Below are 17,848 nucleotides of genomic sequence, written 5' to 3'. Positions count from 1 at the left end.
CATCAGAGTAGTTAGAAAAGTGGAGGTGCTTCTGTCCAAGGAGAGGGAATGGGGGAAGATAAAAGAGGCAGTGAGGATGGGGCTGGGTACATGGGGGTCACTGAATCATGTTCTTTACTGCTGGAGGCTGAGTTGTGCCATGGTGTGAGATGACTCAGAGCAGTGTGTGGCACCTTGAGCAACACCTCACTGCTGAGGCTTCGGGAGAGGGAGGCAGAGCTGACAGGAGATGGCAGATGCACAGCAAGCCCCAGGTATTGATTAATATGGACTAAAAGCACATCTGCACACACAGAAGAGCACAGGACGACAAGCCCATATAATCCCCTGCCCTGGCAGTTCCCAGGAGCAATCAGCCCATCAAAGGCCCATTTCCACAAGCTCAGAGGAGCACAGGGACAAATGGCAGGTGGGAACCAAATTAAAGACTTAGAGGAAGGGACACCCAACGCAGGGTGCCATATGTGACTCCTACCACACTGCCTTCAGAACTGCAGAAGTCCACTTGAGGTCCAGCAGTACAGGGCAGCATTTCCTTGCACTATTATCAAAACATTTAGGAAAACAAGGAGCCCCAGCCAGTGTCCCTGTTTCTTTGCTGCCATTTCATGTACACTCACCCCTGCCCTGGTGTAGCCCACAGGCATCCACAGCCCCTACTGGCCCTGGCTTGTCTATGCCAGTGCCTCCCCACCTCTGCCCATGGCCCAGGACCCCCTTTCAGCTACACCGTTCCACCATAAAGCCAGCAAGGAGCAATTTTGGCCAAGATGTTTTTTTAGTCTTTTAGCACAAAACCATATCTGATATTTAGTCTTGTCTCCTAGGAAAACAGGGCCTACGTGGCTGCATTGCCTGTCTGCTTTCCATTTTCCCTTTCTTCACTTACTTCTATCTTACTTCAAACTTGACACAGAGAGAGAGAGGGACATCTCATCACATTATCCCAATCTTTTCTGTTAAAATGCTCAGCTGGGCAGGGAAGGGTGACTGAGTCGACCTCTCCATGATGGAAAGACTCAATGGTTATTTTCCTTCAGACCTGAGCATGACAAGACAGAGATGCAGGAAAAGAAATTTCACTATTTCTGCTCCTCACAAAATTTGGTGTTTAATCTTGTCACGAAGCATGTCTTCAGCTTTGTCATGAATATACAGACCACAAATTGGAAACCAAACTGGATAGGAGATTTTATATTGCCAGTCAGTGACTCACTGAGACTTGGAGGGGGGGGAGAGAGGATTTCATAATCAGCTGAGCATGAGCTCATGATGTGCTGTTGATGGTGAAAAGACTAATGCAGTCTTTGCAAAGCACATGCACATGGAAACACAGAGTAGGAGTAGAGAGGTGACATTATTGCTGCACTTGGCACCAGTATGTTGTTATTAAAATAACTAACTGTTCAGAAAACCCATCCAAAAACTGGAAGGGTTCAGGAAAGGTCTGGGAGAATGATCAAACACCTAGGAAAAGAAAGATATTATGGTGAAAATGCCAGACATCAGCTTGTTTATTTTGCCATTTGTTTTTTCTTGTGGGCAATTGGGTTAGTCCATAAAAGAACTACTTTAAATGTCAGATATTGCAATTGTGAGGTGACAGTCAACAGAATAAAACTTCACTGTTGTTTTTACTCTTATTATAGTAGAAAAGCATATTTAAAATTACTGCTTGTGCTTGTATTCAAACGGTGTCTGCACAGCTTCAGTCTAGCAAACATGCAGCAGCACCTCTGCCCTGCTCTATCCATCTGCATAGGCAGCTTGGTTATGGCCTGGCTCTGCTCTGTCACCATCTATCCTTTTCCTGCCACTTCCTTGGTCTATTTTGGGTCCATATCCGACATCAAGCTGCTATGGCCCACTTTTCAGTTTCTCTGCCCTTCTTCTTCTTTCATCCCAGAAACTCCCTCCCCTCCAGAAATTCCTCCTTCCTCCTGTGACTATTTCCATTATCTCACCAAACACTTCTCTTTCCCTGTTAAAGCCCTAAATTTTCCAGATGCTGGGAAATACCCTGAAGTGAAAGAGTTTTGAAGCATCTGGCCTTGTATGAGAAAAGAAAGTCACTAACACCCATTGCCATGGACACCATACAAAACAGTAACCCTGTGGGTTTGGGACATCAACCCCGTCTTTTTCTAGTTTTGAAAGATAACTGAAGCTGGACTGAATTGCTCAGTAGTTCTTTGCCTTTGATTCTGCCAGAGAACTGGCTCTTTGCTCACAGGTGTTGTGTTTCACTGCATGCTGGGGGGGTGACATGAAGCTGTAAAGCAAAGTAAGTTTCCCTAATGGCAGTATTTCAAGGGTGAAGTACAGTAAGGTGAGAATGCTAAGGAGTGACACCTGGTAAATCCAGGTGGGTAATGAAATTTGCATTTAGCAGGTAGTTCTAGCATTAGTGAAAGGGTCCCAAGTCCATGCAAAGAAAGGGAAGAAAGGGCAAACACTGATATTTGATGGGGTTAAAGGAAATGCTTGAAGCAGAAGTTGCTGCTTACCAGAGTGATACCACCTGATGCTCTGCATGGCTGGAAGGCAGCTTTGGATGCAGGCAGCTTTGCTGTCTCATGTTACAGCCTCACTAAACCACTTTCTGTGTATCATTTGATATTTCTTGGGGGCACACGGAATATTTGCCATGCTATGAATATTGTTTTGCTGTGAATGTTAGACCTCTTGGGATGTAATTGTGCTTTTGTCTCAGAAAGAGACAAATTGCTGTGCAATGTGTCACTTACTTCTGCCTTTCATATTGCAGCCATATGTCTTGGATTGTGTTTTTGTTTTAGAGGAGATTCTGTAGATTGGAATACATCAGTAAATATTTTACTGAATTTTTATTTAAAGCCTTAATGAGAGCAGTGATGAACAAAAGCTGTAGTAATAATATCTGCTCTATGCACTGATTTCCTAGATTATTTCCATATGAGATTAAAATGCAGTATACACTTTATGGTGGATCAACAAAGTACTTGACTCACAAACATATCCCAGTGGGAAGCTTTTCATGGTCTGCATTTCTGAGAGCTGGCTTCTGGGCGGACAGAATTTCCAACTTGTGTTGAAGGAAAACAGAATTCCAAAACTCATGTGTCTAACCTGGTAGAGTCCAGCAGTTAGAATGAAACAGTACACATCACATCTGCCAGCAGGCAATACCAATCACTTTGTAAAACTAGTGTGATATTTTCCTGTCTCCTTTGTTGTCCCATGTAAACTGGGGTGTCCTCAGGGGCTGAAGGATGATTGTTGACTGTGAGATTAGCTCTTTGTGCCCAACCCTGCCTGTAAAATGTCTGTAATGTATTGGTTCACGTGTTCATGGTAGGAGTCATTTGTTTCTTGGTACATGGCCATTGGGTCTGTGCTGGTGTCACATGGGCAGGTTCCTGGAAGGCTATCAGATTTCTGCTCTCTGTCCTTAATTGCCTTGTAGGCCACACTCAAATTCTTGATCTTTATGCAATGCTGGATGGCATCCAAGCTGTAAAACCACTCTGCCTCCAGTGTGTCATGGTCTTCCACTGGACACTGAGGCTGCCTCTCTCTAGCCATTGAATTAGTCCAGGACATCTGAATCCAGCTGGAAATGGGAGTTGGGCATGGGCAAGGCTGTAAAAATAGCAAACAGTTCCAGAAAGGCCTGTGGACTCTCAGTACAGGCCTCACAAATTTGGACTTTGCTTAAATACTGGTATACGGGCAGAAAGGGACTCAGTCAATGTCAGACTACAGTGGTTATGTACAAATAGAGAGACAACTGATAAGGGGGCTGTGTAAAGACAGGCATTTTAAAGAACATTGTATTAGAGCATCACTTCAGTTGTTACTTGTCTTCATTTATGCTTCACTCAGTAGGATTTATTATAGAAATGACCATGACATCAGTATGATCCATATTTTGCCAGTACTGTTGTCTCAGGAACCAGTGGTACCAACACCTCTCAACTATAGATTTTCAGTATATGTAAAGCATTCTATGGTCCTTTACAATCATGTATTGGCCAAAAGCCTTCACTGTACATCGGTACAAGACCCTCTGTTCCATGTTGATCACATCAGGGCTGTCATAGAAACCACAGAGGTTCTCAGGTACAGTGGGCAGCAGTGCATGACCACCTCCAGAGGAACATTAATTTTCATTTTGGGACTCAAAATGTCACAAGAAAACTCCCAACCAAAGATGAGATTTTATGTGTCTAGAGTACCGAGAAGGTCCCTAAAGCCATGTGTATCTACGTGGCCTGTTCAGCTTTCAACCACCAAGGTGCTGCTATGCAGGTGCTCTGTCCAGCATTAGCTACAGTGACATGGGAGAAAAGGAATATGGGCAATCAAGTCTTCTCCACGTCTTATGGGTTATTCCTGGGTTGGTCGCATAGTGATGGTTGGGATATGTCTTTTTACACCCTTTAGAGCTGAGAGTCAGCCGTGTCCCCACACTGTCCTACCTGCTTTAGTCCCTGTCCTTTCCCTCTCAGTCTGTGTGTCCTAAAATGTGTCGTATAGATTTGTGCTGTGTGATGACCTGTGAGCTTAGGAACCATGGGTGTACACCATTCACACGTCACCTCAAACCTGTTCCCACTCATTCTCCACTCAGACCAGTGACCTATGCATTAATATTTCTATTCTCTGCAAATAAGATGCTGCTGGAGCACAACTGGCCAACAGCTGACTCTGTCCTGGCTGCTTCTTGTCACTGCACACACTGCAGTGTGCTGATTCATGAACTTTTGCCATCCTTTAAACATTAAGTTAGACAGCTTTTAGTATAGGTTTGTGTGTTTGTTGCTTTTTTTTAGTGTTTCTGCCTTCTCGTTCCGTAACAGTCAGATCTTCTTGTGAGGAAATTTATGAAGAACTCTAATGAGGATTCACCTGAGTTCTGTTAGAAACCTTGACTAAATTCTGCTTTGGCTGATAGAATTGAACCTCTTCCTTTTGTCTTCTTTCTCTGATAAGATAGTTTTCAAAGCAGTACTTTCAGAGGTAGGGTGGGAAAGTTACAGATTCTAATGGAAGCACTTCTTTCCCATGTCTACTTTTACACTGCTTTTATATCATGATGTGGCATTTCCCCATGTCTACATCAGGTTTAGATACCAAAGAAATTTCTCTATGGTACCATATAATAAAGAAGGAAAGAGATACAACACAGACTGGTCATGGCTTTGTACAGAGAAATATCATTGTACATCACAGGCTTACTTGATTAGGTCCTTTTAAAACACTTTTTGTCTATCTGGACTGTGTCTGTAGTATAATACAGAAGTAGTTGACATAGCATTGTTGCAGGTAAGCTCTTGGGATCAAAGCAGTATGGGTGTATCAGCAAGCTCAGAGCTAATTCCAAATTTAACAGGTCTATTCATTGCACTTCACCACGCAAATAAGAAATGCCCTCTTTTGCCTGTTTTGCAGGAACAATTAAGCTTAAATAATGAATTTGGGTGGGGAGAAATCAATCCTGGAACTCAGAAAGTCTCTGATAGACTGTGATGGGATTTCCATCTGATAACATTAAAAATAAATTTGTTCCAATTTAAGGCAAATTAATCTTTGTTCAGGCTAATTAATCTTTGTTCATACAGTTCACCTGATAAGATTATTAAAATCATATATGATGTGGCAGTTGTGTAACCTTCACCAAAATGCTAATTTAATGCAGGATCAACCTTTTCTTAAAATTGAAATAAAATGTCTAGGTTTGTAAGAATTATTTTGTTTTTTAATTACCAGCGTCCCTCAAATATTGTTAAGTGTTTCTGCTGCATAAAGGAATGCACTTAGCTTAAAATGTTATCATTCACAAAGGTGAATTAAAATGGGTTTAGCTTCCCCTGTAGCAAGACTGCAGGCATGGAAAGTTTCATAGACCTTCACTTTGACCCAGTGGGGCTGCTCAGAGATTCTCCTGACCAGCCCTTCCCCTGTGGGTTTTCTTTTAATTTTTCAATTAATTTTCAGATACCTCAGAATATTTTTTTTTACTTTTGAGTACTATATAAACAATATATTGTCACAGATCTGTGATATAGGAAAAATGGCCTGATTTGACAGTCACTGAAACTGGTGGACAATTAAAGGCTGTCAGGTTTCCAGGAGGTTCAAAGAGAATTACAGAAGCATCACATTACTCTCAATTACATTCAGTCAATAAGCACTCTAATCCCTCCACCATGGCCACTCAATTTACCAGGAAAATACTCTTCCTGAAAATTGTGTATTTTGCATAACAGTGCACTGCATTGAGTTGCAGTGGGCTGTTGAGATGGCTAAGTTATGGTGTAATATATGCTAAAAGCTCACCTGCACACTCACAGAGGAGCTCAGAGGGACAACAGTGTGAGGGGGAGCCCAAAGAATTCCCTGCAGCCAGCTGTTCCCATTTCAGGAGCCATCAGCCCATCCAAGGCCTTTCTGATCAGCCAGAGGAGCCCAGGGGCACAAAGGCCAAAGGGAACCTCAATTAGGATTTAAGAGGAAGGGACACTTTGTCTGCTGGGCCTTTCCCAGGGCTGCCCCAGAGGAGTCTCAGCCCTTGTGGCCAGGCATGAGACCCACCCAGATAAGTCAGCACCAGAACACCTTTGGGGCTGGGAGGAGCTGCTGCATGGAGTGTGGGACACCAGTGTCTCTCAGTGGGCTGCTGAGGACCTGGGGAATCCCAGCCATGTATGGGATGGTCTGTACCACCAACTGGGCTGTGACACTGTGGCCCTGAGGGCTCAAATGTCCAGGTGCATGCAACTGGTGAGACTGGGACCTAGGGGCAGCTGTTGGGCAGATGGAGTGCCTGAGCCCAGCTGCTGGAGGGAGGTGTACAGATGTGTGTATCTGTGCATTCTCACTAGTGGACCTCTGCACTGCTCAGCCATAGAGGTGAGAAGGATGAGGCCGTCAGTGCTGTGTGAGTGCTCTCTCTGTTTGTCCCTGTTGCCTGTGGTGCCAGCTGTGTGTGTCTGTATATAGGTGGTTATAAATGCACTCTTTGCATGTCCCTCCTGGGTGTACCTGCTCAGGCTCAATGCTGGTGGGACCCCAGGCATGGAGGCTGCCCCAGGCACCACCTCTCTTGGACTGTCAGACCCTGCACAATCTGTTGCATCAAAAGCAGGGTGAGCCTGGGAGAAGTGTAGAAAGATGGGTGGTATTTAGTATCGCAATTCTAATTTCCTTCCTTTTGTGGGTTGAATGGTAATGTGTGCTAGAGGCATAAAACTACTTCAAGTAAGCTTGTTGGTGTACTCATTTATAAAATTTGAAACCTGGTTTGAGGTTTTTATTGTTGAGATGGGGCTTATGGTGGAGTGGGAAATTTGAGGAGCAACAGGGTGGAGAACAAAAAAAAAGCTGTATATAAACCCTTGTGTATTACCCATAGTCTAGCACTCACCTATAAAATATGCACCAATGCATGAAGTTTATGCATCAAAAGCTTTGTGGAATGGTGACTTTCAGAAACAAACTGCAGTGATTAAAAAAGAAAACACCTCCAGGCCTGAATATGATATAGACACAATATAACTATATAGACAAACATGAAATGTCAATGTCCTTCAAAAAAGCAGTTCAAACTTGGAATTAACTGCTTCCTGTTGAGAAGAATAAGAAAAAAACCCCCCAAAATTATGCCCAAGGAGTAAATTTGTGTGTGTATAGAAATTCTTCTGTAGGTGACCTAGTTTTAAAGATCATTGGGAATTTATATTCATTGCCTGTAGAGAGGCAGGGTGGCCAGGGAAATGCTGCTGTGATGAAGCCCATGCATCCATGGAAATAGTGTTGGACTAAATTTCCTCACTGACATAATTCCACTAAATCAGAAGAAATGATGTGAAGATGGACTGTGTCCCTATTTTCATGTTGTAGCAAAAGGATCATAAAATGTTTATTTACTTTAACTCAGAAACAGAAGGTCTTTTGCAACATCCTAATTGCCTGTTTTTGTTTCCTTTTCTGGGAGGTGAGGTTTTTACATTCCTTTTATCAGTGGAAGTATTTTCCTTCTCCAGGGGGAAAAAACCCCACAAACTATAATCAAATCAAATCAATCATATTTTACTAGATTTATGCTTTCTTTCTTTTTTTTTCTTTTTTGTCAGTGATACATACAGACATCGGGAGAGAAAACTACTAGATCATTTTACTTATTTGGAGATGAAGTTTTATCCCCTAAGGCTATACAATTCTTCAGTGTCAAGCAGCTGATTTATATTACTTTTGTGTGTAATAGTTCTACAGCCAAATGCTTTTGATTGCCAGGACATCTTATTCAGTCTCAATATATCTCATGTGGATTTGACTTTATTTTTTATACTTTAAGGTACGATGAACTGGTACCTTACACAGTCTGAAACATATAGTGTGCAACAATGAGTATGTTTACAAATGGCTTTATTCATTTCTCCTTTCAATGGAATTTATATTAACATTGCATGGTATATAATTGCATTAATGTTTTCGGCTGTGAAACTTAGCTCTGAAATCTCACCAAATGTATCTTCTATACCACAGTGCTTTTGCAAAATGTATTGTTATTATTTTTTTTGGTAACTGGATCATTTTCTTACATCAAAGCCTGTCAGGCTCACAAGTATTTCAACAAATGGAATGATTTGTATACACAACTTGGAAGTTTCCTGGGTGGGGTAGAAAAGCAAATCTGAAACAAAAATCTGTGTCACTGATGAGAAAAGGTTCTGTCTTTGTTCTCTGTATGATCATTGGAGCGAGACATTATTTGTAGTGGTTCTTCTCTCTCACAACAGCCGGCACTGGGCTAATCGTTATCTTCGGTTTGCTCTTCAGAACGAATGCTTCTGATGTGAGGCTACTTTACAGGAAGCGTGACCTCATTGGGGCTCTGTGCCGCTGATTGCACGGGCTGTTTTCAAAAGGAAACAGGGGCTTGCTAGACCTGCCTTTGCGAAGAGCCAGGGCTGAGCTCTCCCAGGAAGCTGCTCAAGGAGCACCCTCCACCAGCCGTCCCACGGGCTCTCGGGCTGATGAGGAGAAACTTTTTTGCACGCATGTGTTAATTACGAAATGGATTTTCCAGGTTTGAAGGATTTTAGACTTATCTCTTAACATATTTATCAGCTGAGGAGTAGCTAAGCTTTGGATTCATTTCTGTGCAGTTCTTCAGGAAGTTTTGCATTTTTGTGAATGTTGCTTCCATTACCTGCAGGGAGAAAAGACTGAACTGCTCTTCAAAAACAACTGATATGTGTGAACAAATAAAACTCTCTTTGTAGACACTTGTGTTTGGTAGGTACAATAGAGTAACGCTGGTTGCCTGTGTTTCAGCTATTTGAATAGTTAGCACTATATTTTGGTAGGGACAAATGTGACTATTTAGCTTGTACACTGAAGGCATCATTGGCTTAAACACTAATTTGATTTTTGGAGGGAAAGATAGTTAAAACTGACTGGTTTGGACAGTGACTTTTTGTATATATTACAACATGAACTTTTGTGTGTTTTGAAATTCAAGGGCAGTTGTTGGCTTAAATTTTTACTTGATTCTTGATAAAAAATATTGCCACATTCACCTCAGCTTCGCTTTTAGTGAGATTTCATAGAGCTGTTGGCTTTTTCTCATGCCATAGTTTAGAGGTGCTGTGTTGATGGGTCATTTTGTGGGTTACAGATACAATACCACTGTTCCATTGTACAGCAGTGGTTGAGATGCTTTGTTTTGTTATGCCATTACTATAGCTTCTCACACTATTAATGGCCCAGAAATAAGACTGAATATTAAATGAAAGCAGAACAGTGTGCAGCATTGTCTACAACATGATGTTTCCAAGTTTTCTCCATCATTGGATGAATTATGATTTTCAGGAACTCTCTTCATTATGCATGAGCCAAAAATTTTCCTGATCAAGGGCAGCAAAAAAATCTGTTGGACTGCCTGTTCTACGACTGTTCACAGAAGCTTGATATCATTACTTAAAATAGTTTAAAAGCAAGTTAAAGCTGCTTATTAACTGTTCTTGAAAAGAGGGAAATGCCTCGCCTCCCCAGTAATATATCTGCATGCGTATATTGCTCACTTTCTTTTATAAATAGATGTATATACTCTATTTTATCTTGAATTTTATTTCTCTGGAGGGTGGCAGATAAGCAGGCATCCTGCAGAGACATACCTTGCAAAGTTATGAGACAATTCAAATGAGGAACAGAAGGACTGTGGTTTGTTCTGCCAATGTGATCAGTATGTGTCAACACTTTCTAGCAAAAGCACTACCCCACGGGAAAGCTGCCACTTTTAAAAGTTATTCTTTTTTAGACGTTGCTACTTTATGATTGCGTGCAATACAGCTGTGATGTGGGTTTCAGGTGCTGGAAAGTTTCACTCTCTGATTATTAAAGAGTTGTACTAGGTATAACTGATCCTGAGATATACTTCTATATATCCTTTTCAAACAAATTTGCCCTAGAACCAATTACTGTTGCCTAAGTGAGACTACATTATACCTAATAATTTGATATATATTGCTGATACTATCTTACACATCCTAATTTTCAAACAAGACAAAATAAAACATGCTTCTGTTTCTTTTTAAACTCTTTTACAGATAATCTATATTCCCTGTTACCCTAGGGTGTATGAAACAGTCCTTTTCAAAATCTATGGACTATCACCTGTTGCATCAACTCCAGGAGCAAATAAATTTGGATACATTTGTCAGAGTTTTAATAGAAATAAATACCTTGTGGAGGGGATCTTTTTTGACTGAGAAAATTTAGGATTTTGCTGGTTTTAGTTTATATCCAGATCTAGAAACTGCTTGTTGAGTCCTTCCTGCATTTACTTCTAGAGTTTGGATGGATTTCTTGGTTTTGAATATAAGACTTTTTGCACATTTAAGAATCATGATTTTGCCTAAAATAAGAGAAATTATTTCAGGAGCTAGCTGTATGTGAAAAAAAAAAAAAAAGCTCTAATGCATGTCAAACTATGAAATACACCACTGGTCCCACTGTTTGTACAACTTGCTCTGTGGTGTTCTGACTGATGCTTCTCAATCTCTCTGTACCTTCCCCCAAATTCTTTCAGTTGTCTCCTCCTCAAGTTATTTTTGTGAGCATTAGAACATAATTTGTTCATAGTAAAGTGATTTTTTTTTTTCCAAAGGATAGGAAAAACAGTATGTATGGGAGCAGGGTAATAGGACTGATTTGTAAAAAATACCCTGAAGGTTTTACTTCTCTTCTTTCATCACCTTGCCTGGTCCCAAGGCTGAGTCAGCCTTCACACCCAGACTGTGACTGACAACTGAGCTCCAAAGGGGAGGATAAACAAGATTACCAAAGTGGAAAGCCTGACCTTCATGTCTTTTCTTTGCCTCAGCTCATAACTGAACATAAAAAAATAAAATTCTCTTAGCCCTATCTCCTCTCAGAGGGGAAGGATGGGCATTTACTAACAGTGTCGTAAGTCTGAAGCTCTAAAGATTCAGGAAAGGCAAGGTAATATAGGGAAAGATCATATCTTTTACCTTTTTCATGTAATAGCAGATATAAATTCTCCCTATGGATAGCCCTTGCTCATATTTTATAAGATTGATTCTGTCAGGTGCAGAACACCTAGAAGCACTTTGCACACTTAAGCCATGGTAATCCAGACAAGTCCTATTTCCTTAGTCTCCTGCCACAATATTACTGTCAAATATTTGTCATTGTAGCAATCCCTGTGCTTGTTGTGCTATGTCTGCAATTTTCATGTGAAAAATGTAATGTAAGGGTAAGGTGGCCTTTCCATTCTACTCTGTATCTAGTGCCAGTTCAGGTTCTGGCTTAGGCATGAAGCAGATTTCTGGTAAAACACCTTAAAATTATTGCAGTTATTGTGTTTCTGTCCATAATTATTTCTCTCAAGTCTGTTATCTGGGCAGAGTAGAAGTATCTGATTTCTGTTGGCTCTGATTCTGTGTTGTCCTGGTTGAGATGAGTTTCCTATAAACACTAAGTCTTTCCCCGATTCGTTCATATGTTTTATCTCCTTTAATTCTTCCCTTAATTTTCTTTTCATTTTTAGCTTTTTTAATCATCTTTCTGGTATGTACAAGGTACCTGTCAGTGAACATGATAACAATTCCTTCTTATTTCACCTTTGCCTCTGCAGGTTCAACACCATTTAATGGAGAGCATAGACACAACCTCTCAAGACGTGTTTTCCCAAGGTATTAAGGAAGGTTACACTTGCTTAATTTTACTTTTGTTTTGGTGTAGATTTTGTAAAAGTCCCTTTTGGGCCACTGAGAATTGTAGGGCTGATATAATTTAATTACTGCCCTAAATGGAAGTTCAGAAGTATTGCTGTGGAGGTTGGAAACACTGGCTTTGCAATTACAAGGTTTTGGAGTATCTCTCTTCCATCTGCTTTTCCCTACACTGAAATTATGGTATGTCTCTGTGATATATGGGGTACTTAAATCTCCTACTGAAACACAGGTCAGCCACGAAATCAATCCACTGTCTTCCTTTCTTTCCATAACGTCACTGCATGGCAATTTGGAACTCATAGGTGTCAAGGGGAAAGGTATAACCGTAAATTCAATTTTACTTGAACTAAGTAAATTGTCTACAACTTTTAGATCCTTTCACCTCTGTCACTACTCACTTCTGTTTTAAATACCAGAGAGTATACTTTTCTGTGCTGTATTTCATCCCAAAGGCAATTGTGTTTCAGTGCTGGATGGAGTGGCAATTGTGTTTCAGTGCTTTCACATGTGGGCTTTAACCTATGTTGTTCCAGCTGCATGGCATTCTAGGATTTGTTAAAGTCATGTATCCTTAAATCTTCACTAAGTATGGCTAGGTTGTAAAAAAGCAAGTAAATCCTGCCTGGCTTAGAGGCACCCAGCTTGTGCCATGTAGAGGAACTTGGAGGAGCAAAATACTGGAATGCCTCTGCTGGCTCCTTGGCCAAGAGCACTGCCATGGAAACACACTGAGCACTTCTGAGCTCAAGCTGGCTCCATGCTTCAGGAAATGCTCCCCCGGCATGTATCCCTCCTGTAATCTGAAGCTCTGGAAAGTGTGATGCACACGTCAGCTGGCTGAAACCCTCTAGTACAGAGTAATATTATTACATCCACGTATTTTAGATCTATGTCACTACCAGCCCCCATCAGCTAGGAATGTAAATTCACTACTATTAAATCATGGGTTTGCTCTGTCCCGACCTTCTCTAAATTAGAGGCTTTCATTTCTCCTCTTCAGTTGTGCTTGTGCCTTTTTGGACGATGATCCTGCCTATGAGTGCTTCACAAACCCTCTGACAGACTCCCTTCCTACGTGTCGCCGCAGCCCTCGACTGCTTTCTAATGGTTATTATGTTTTGACAGAAGACAGTTTTCTGTCTGATGAAGAGGGCAACATAACACTGACACCATCCCACACAAGTGTTACATATAAAGAGAATTTAGTTCGGTAAGTGAACTGTGTGCAGCTTTTACTCCATGTTGGTGATTGCCTTCATATATCTGGCCTTACCTAGAGGTGTATCTGGAGGTGTCTTTGTGTCTGTCTGCATTTTGCTTGGCATAAGATCAGCATTACTTCTGAATGGGAACATCTCAATTGCTTTAGAGAGTGAAGTGAATGAAATAACCTGATTTTCAGTCATGTCTTGCTATCCAAAAACTCTTTAGTGCACAGTTGTTGCTGTAATTGAAGTTGTGTCCAATAAAGAAAAAGGAGAGATACAGCTCATTTTGCCAATTGGGTGTTACTCTGATAAGGAGTAAGAAAAAAGTATACATAAATATCTTTGTCTAAAACACACACACACACATATATGTAAATAAAAAGGTCTGGTCCTAGAATTCTTACTCAAGAAAAAATATCAGTTGATTTGAAAAGAACAACAGTTTAGAAAGGTATGTAAAATGTAGTTCAAAAAACTTGAAGTTTGATGGATTCAGACTACCCCAAATAGGATATACAGGGTGCAACTTATGGGTAGCATGAGATACTCACAGTAGTATCAGAGACCAGTAGCTGTGATGTCATTTGGTACCACAGTATCCAATATCACAACAGCATGATCAGCCCTGCTGTTAACACATTCCCTGACATAGTATGGTGTGCAGCAGCCATTCCTGGTGACGTGCCCAGGGTCAAGAACAGGGCTGGGAGCAGCATCCAGAACTTGGTTCTTTCACGTCGTTCCTGCAAGCTTTAGAGCTCTGTCCCCGCTCAGCAAGAATAATTAGCTCTACTCCTTGGCAACATATTTTTTCTTTCCAGTGTATTCAGGCGAAGGAAGAAAATCCGTCGCTCTCTTGACAGCTTGTTCAATCTCAGTACCTCCAGCTCGTGGCGCAGCTCCACCATTCCCAGCAAGATGGAATTCTCCCATGCAGAGGATCCTTGGCCTGATGGATGCAGTAAACTAGAAGCCAGTCACAGTGATATTGGTAAGCCCTGATGAGGTACCAGGTAATCAAGACACAACACTGCACTCTGTGTTTAGTGGGAATTGGGTATCTCTTTCTGGAAGTTTTGCAGGTGTTGTCTGCCAAGGTGTGCAGGTAAAGGATAGATGAACTACAGAATTCTAAGGGGTAAATAGAGCTCCTGGCATTAAACTGGAGTATGAGTCTGCAAAGATCTCTGCACCAAAAGGTCATTTTTTGACTGAATTTGAATGCAAAGTCATCACCAGGAATGTTTATTCTGGTGTGATTAATACCTGGCACTGTCTGCTTTCACCTGGCTCTTTCAATAACGTAATCTGTTATGCTCTATGTGGTTTTGTCTTTACTCTGCATATTTTCTCCTGCATATGTTTGGACCTGCCAATTCCCTACCCATAATTATTCCGAACCTCTCCTGTGATTCAGTAATTGATTCCTAAATTCATTAATACGAAGTCTCAGAGCTCTTCTTTTGTGCAATCTCAGTTATATGTGCACTTCTTGTAGGTGATTCAGACTTTTCTTCTGAATATAATAACCATGTGTCACAAAGGCAAATTCCAGAATCTAATGGAACATTTCTCACCAAAGATGATGAGTTTCTTCAGTTTGAGGAACCATTTTGTGCTTCAAAATCCTGCTCTTCATTTATGATAAATGCAAATGAAGAGACCTTGAGCAATGCAGGTATGTTATGTTCTTATTCTGACATGCGTCATTTTTAGAGTGAACTGAAAATACATTAAAAATATGGAACTGGCCCCTAGCAGAATAGAATTTATTTACTAAAATATGTATTTTAAATGGATGATTAAAAATAACAAAATCATAAAATTGGTATTTAGTTGATTACTACCCCCTGCTCACAGCTTTCCTTCGCCCATTTTTCAGAAAAAAAAAAGAGTGAAGAGGAAAATGGAGGAAAGGGCATGGGAGCAAAAACTGAAACAGGCAATTATGCAGAAAGGCTTGTTTTCTGAGAGCATGGAGGGCACAGTGTTTCTGTAGTTGTGGGGAAAAAAGACTCCTGAGAGACACCCAGAGCATGAAAATTAGGTTTCTGCTTTGAATCACTCCAGGCGAGTTCTCTTTAAAAGCAACTGAAGGGACTGACCTCACAGGCTGAAGGTAGTCCTTGCAAACACCTCCCATCATATATTTACTTTCATTAAAACCCATTATTTTCCTGATTTTTATTTTAGAATCCAGGACAGTGCAAAATGTTGTTTCTCAGATGGCTGCACTGATCATGTGTTTAATCATTTCAGTATGTACAAGGTAATTTTTATTTCTTTTATTTTTTGTTTCTGACACGAGTGCTTGCTTCATTTCAATTGGTGAATAAAACTTAAATTAAGGGTCACATTTTCAAAGTTATATGTATCTGACTGTAAAAATATATTTTCATATGATAGTCGACGCAGGCAAATATCTGAGCTATACAGATATGCACAAAAGTGAGGAATATGTATGCAGATATGAAAGCTACTTTGCCAAGTGTGCTTTGACAAGGGTTTTGGCAGGCTGAGAAAAATCAGAATGGATTCATGTCTTTCTTAGTGGGTTTTTCTCTCAGTCTGAATGCTGAGGTCTTTCTTTCCTGGAGATTATTTTCAATAGTTTACGTAATTTAAAGTTTCACCTACCAGAGTTCAGAGGGTTCAGAGGGTTCATCTGCAAGAACCTTTCCTCCTCCTCCCACCCAGGCTTTACCTCTTTTAACCCCATATGCATCCCTTGGCTTTGTCTAACCTTTCTGGGCATTGTTATGTTCTCAGATATTTTCTGGGAGGATTGTCTGCCACTTTGTTGCTGATGATTTTAGTTCGTAAGTACAGAATTTCTTTATTTCCAACCCTTTTTTTTTTACTAAGTCACATCTGAGGACCAAATTCTATCCTTGGATGTATATCCATGGCTCTTATTGATCCTAATAAGAGCAGTATATGGTCAAATGGGGACAAATGTAACTTCAATCCATTACAGTGTTCTGCATTTGAATTTCACAGTTCTTTTCTCCCAAGATGCTGCTGTGTCATCTTTCTTCAGTCTCGATACATTTTTCAAAGCAACTAAGTTTTGGTAAGCGGCTCCAGTGTCATGTGATGAATAGAGGAATTTAGAAATTTTGTATTAAGAAGAGGAAGGAGATTCCTGCTGTTGTTTTCATGTCAGAACATAGAAGGTGGGATCTGAAGTTACTGGTAGAGTATTTGGCTTTTCCAGTTACTGATTTTTATTCATAGAAACTTTCTGTTTATTTTGAAAACTTGCCCTTTCATAATGTGCAATAAATTTTGTAGCAGAAAAGGAAGGTAAACCTAATATGCCATAACATGATGCAGAGACAGACCAGGCAGTGTAATTCATGATTCCAGAGGTCTGCTTTCAAGCCTTGCATTGAAGCCCACTCCCAGGCCACCAGACCTTTTTTTATGTTTTAACTGGAAAAATTAAAACCAGCTAATTATGATGCTCACCCCATCACCACCTTCCAGGGACTACAGAATTGATATAATTTGGCTCCACTAACCCAATGGACCATTAGCTCACACAGGCCTTCATGCTGAAAGCATGTATGGATGTGCTGGATTTATGAATTACCATTTTTTCACCTTTTTTTGCACCAGAAAATTCTAAATGTCTAAAATTTAAAATGCTTCTAAGACTAAAAGGTTTGGGCTTATCTGAATTTTTATGGAGTGAAATTGAAGCTCAAGAGGATCCTGTTTGTTTCTGAAACTGTCAGGGTTCAGGAGTTCAGTATATGCCGAGGGCTACAAGACAATCTGTCAGACCTCAGCCTTTGAATTGAGTACACTGGAAGTTAGAAACAGCAAGGCACAACTGGAACAGCCCCACTGCAATGACACCCTCGCTTTTTGAAGGGTGGTGTATCAGTTTGTTGCTATGTCTCCATTCCCTAAAACTTTGGTTTCACCAAAGCCACCAGGTCAGGACCAGTGTGTTGCAAGCTCATGCCCCAAAGTGCTGCTTTCCTTCTTCCTCAATAGCTTAGCCCTGAGTCATAACGAAGCTGTTCTTTGCAAGAGAAGAACACACTCTGAGAGCTTTTCAGCAGCAGATATACAGAGAGTGCCTCTTTTATGCTCATCACAAGTGAGAAGTTACCTGCTCAAACAGCTTAGCTGAATTTGTCAAACAGGACCTTTGGTAATATATACTGATTATAAGAAACTGCAATTTAAATCAAGATATACAAAAATGTATTCTTCTTTTTTTCCCTGCAGAAAATAATAAGAAATAAAGAACAATTGGTGAGTACCTGTTTAAGTTTAGAAAGAATTCCATATTTTTGGGGATGAGTCCTATTATGGAACAGGGTTCAAGCATGCCAGAAAGGTTCCATGGACTTTTCATTAAAAGAAGGTTTAACTGCAGGA

At 40.6% G+C, this 17,848-nt stretch overlaps 1 protein-coding gene across 1 annotated transcript; it reads left to right on the top strand.

Annotated features, from left to right (window-relative positions):
- Nucleotides 1-8,387: 8,387 nt before the first annotated feature.
- On the top strand, nt 8,388-16,530 carry TMEM71 (transmembrane protein 71; the record flags this gene model as incomplete). The annotated part of the gene is made up of 9 exons (XM_082288834.1): nt 8,388-8,391; nt 9,026-9,073; nt 12,146-12,203; nt 13,246-13,455; nt 14,275-14,444; nt 14,952-15,131; nt 15,647-15,722; nt 16,223-16,272; nt 16,454-16,530. The coding sequence occupies 9 exons, from the start codon at nt 8,388-8,390 to the stop codon at nt 16,528-16,530; spliced, it is 873 nt and encodes a 290-aa protein (XP_082144960.1).
- Between the last annotated feature and the right edge of the window lie 1,318 nt (nt 16,531-17,848).

The sequence above is a fragment of the Coloeus monedula genome (genome assembly GCF_965178545.1).
Source record: "Coloeus monedula genome assembly, chromosome: 1".
Taxonomy (NCBI): domain Eukaryota; kingdom Metazoa; phylum Chordata; class Aves; order Passeriformes; family Corvidae; genus Coloeus; species Coloeus monedula.
The sequence above is the reverse complement of the archived record's forward strand: the minus strand, read 5'-3'. Positions and strand labels throughout refer to the sequence as shown.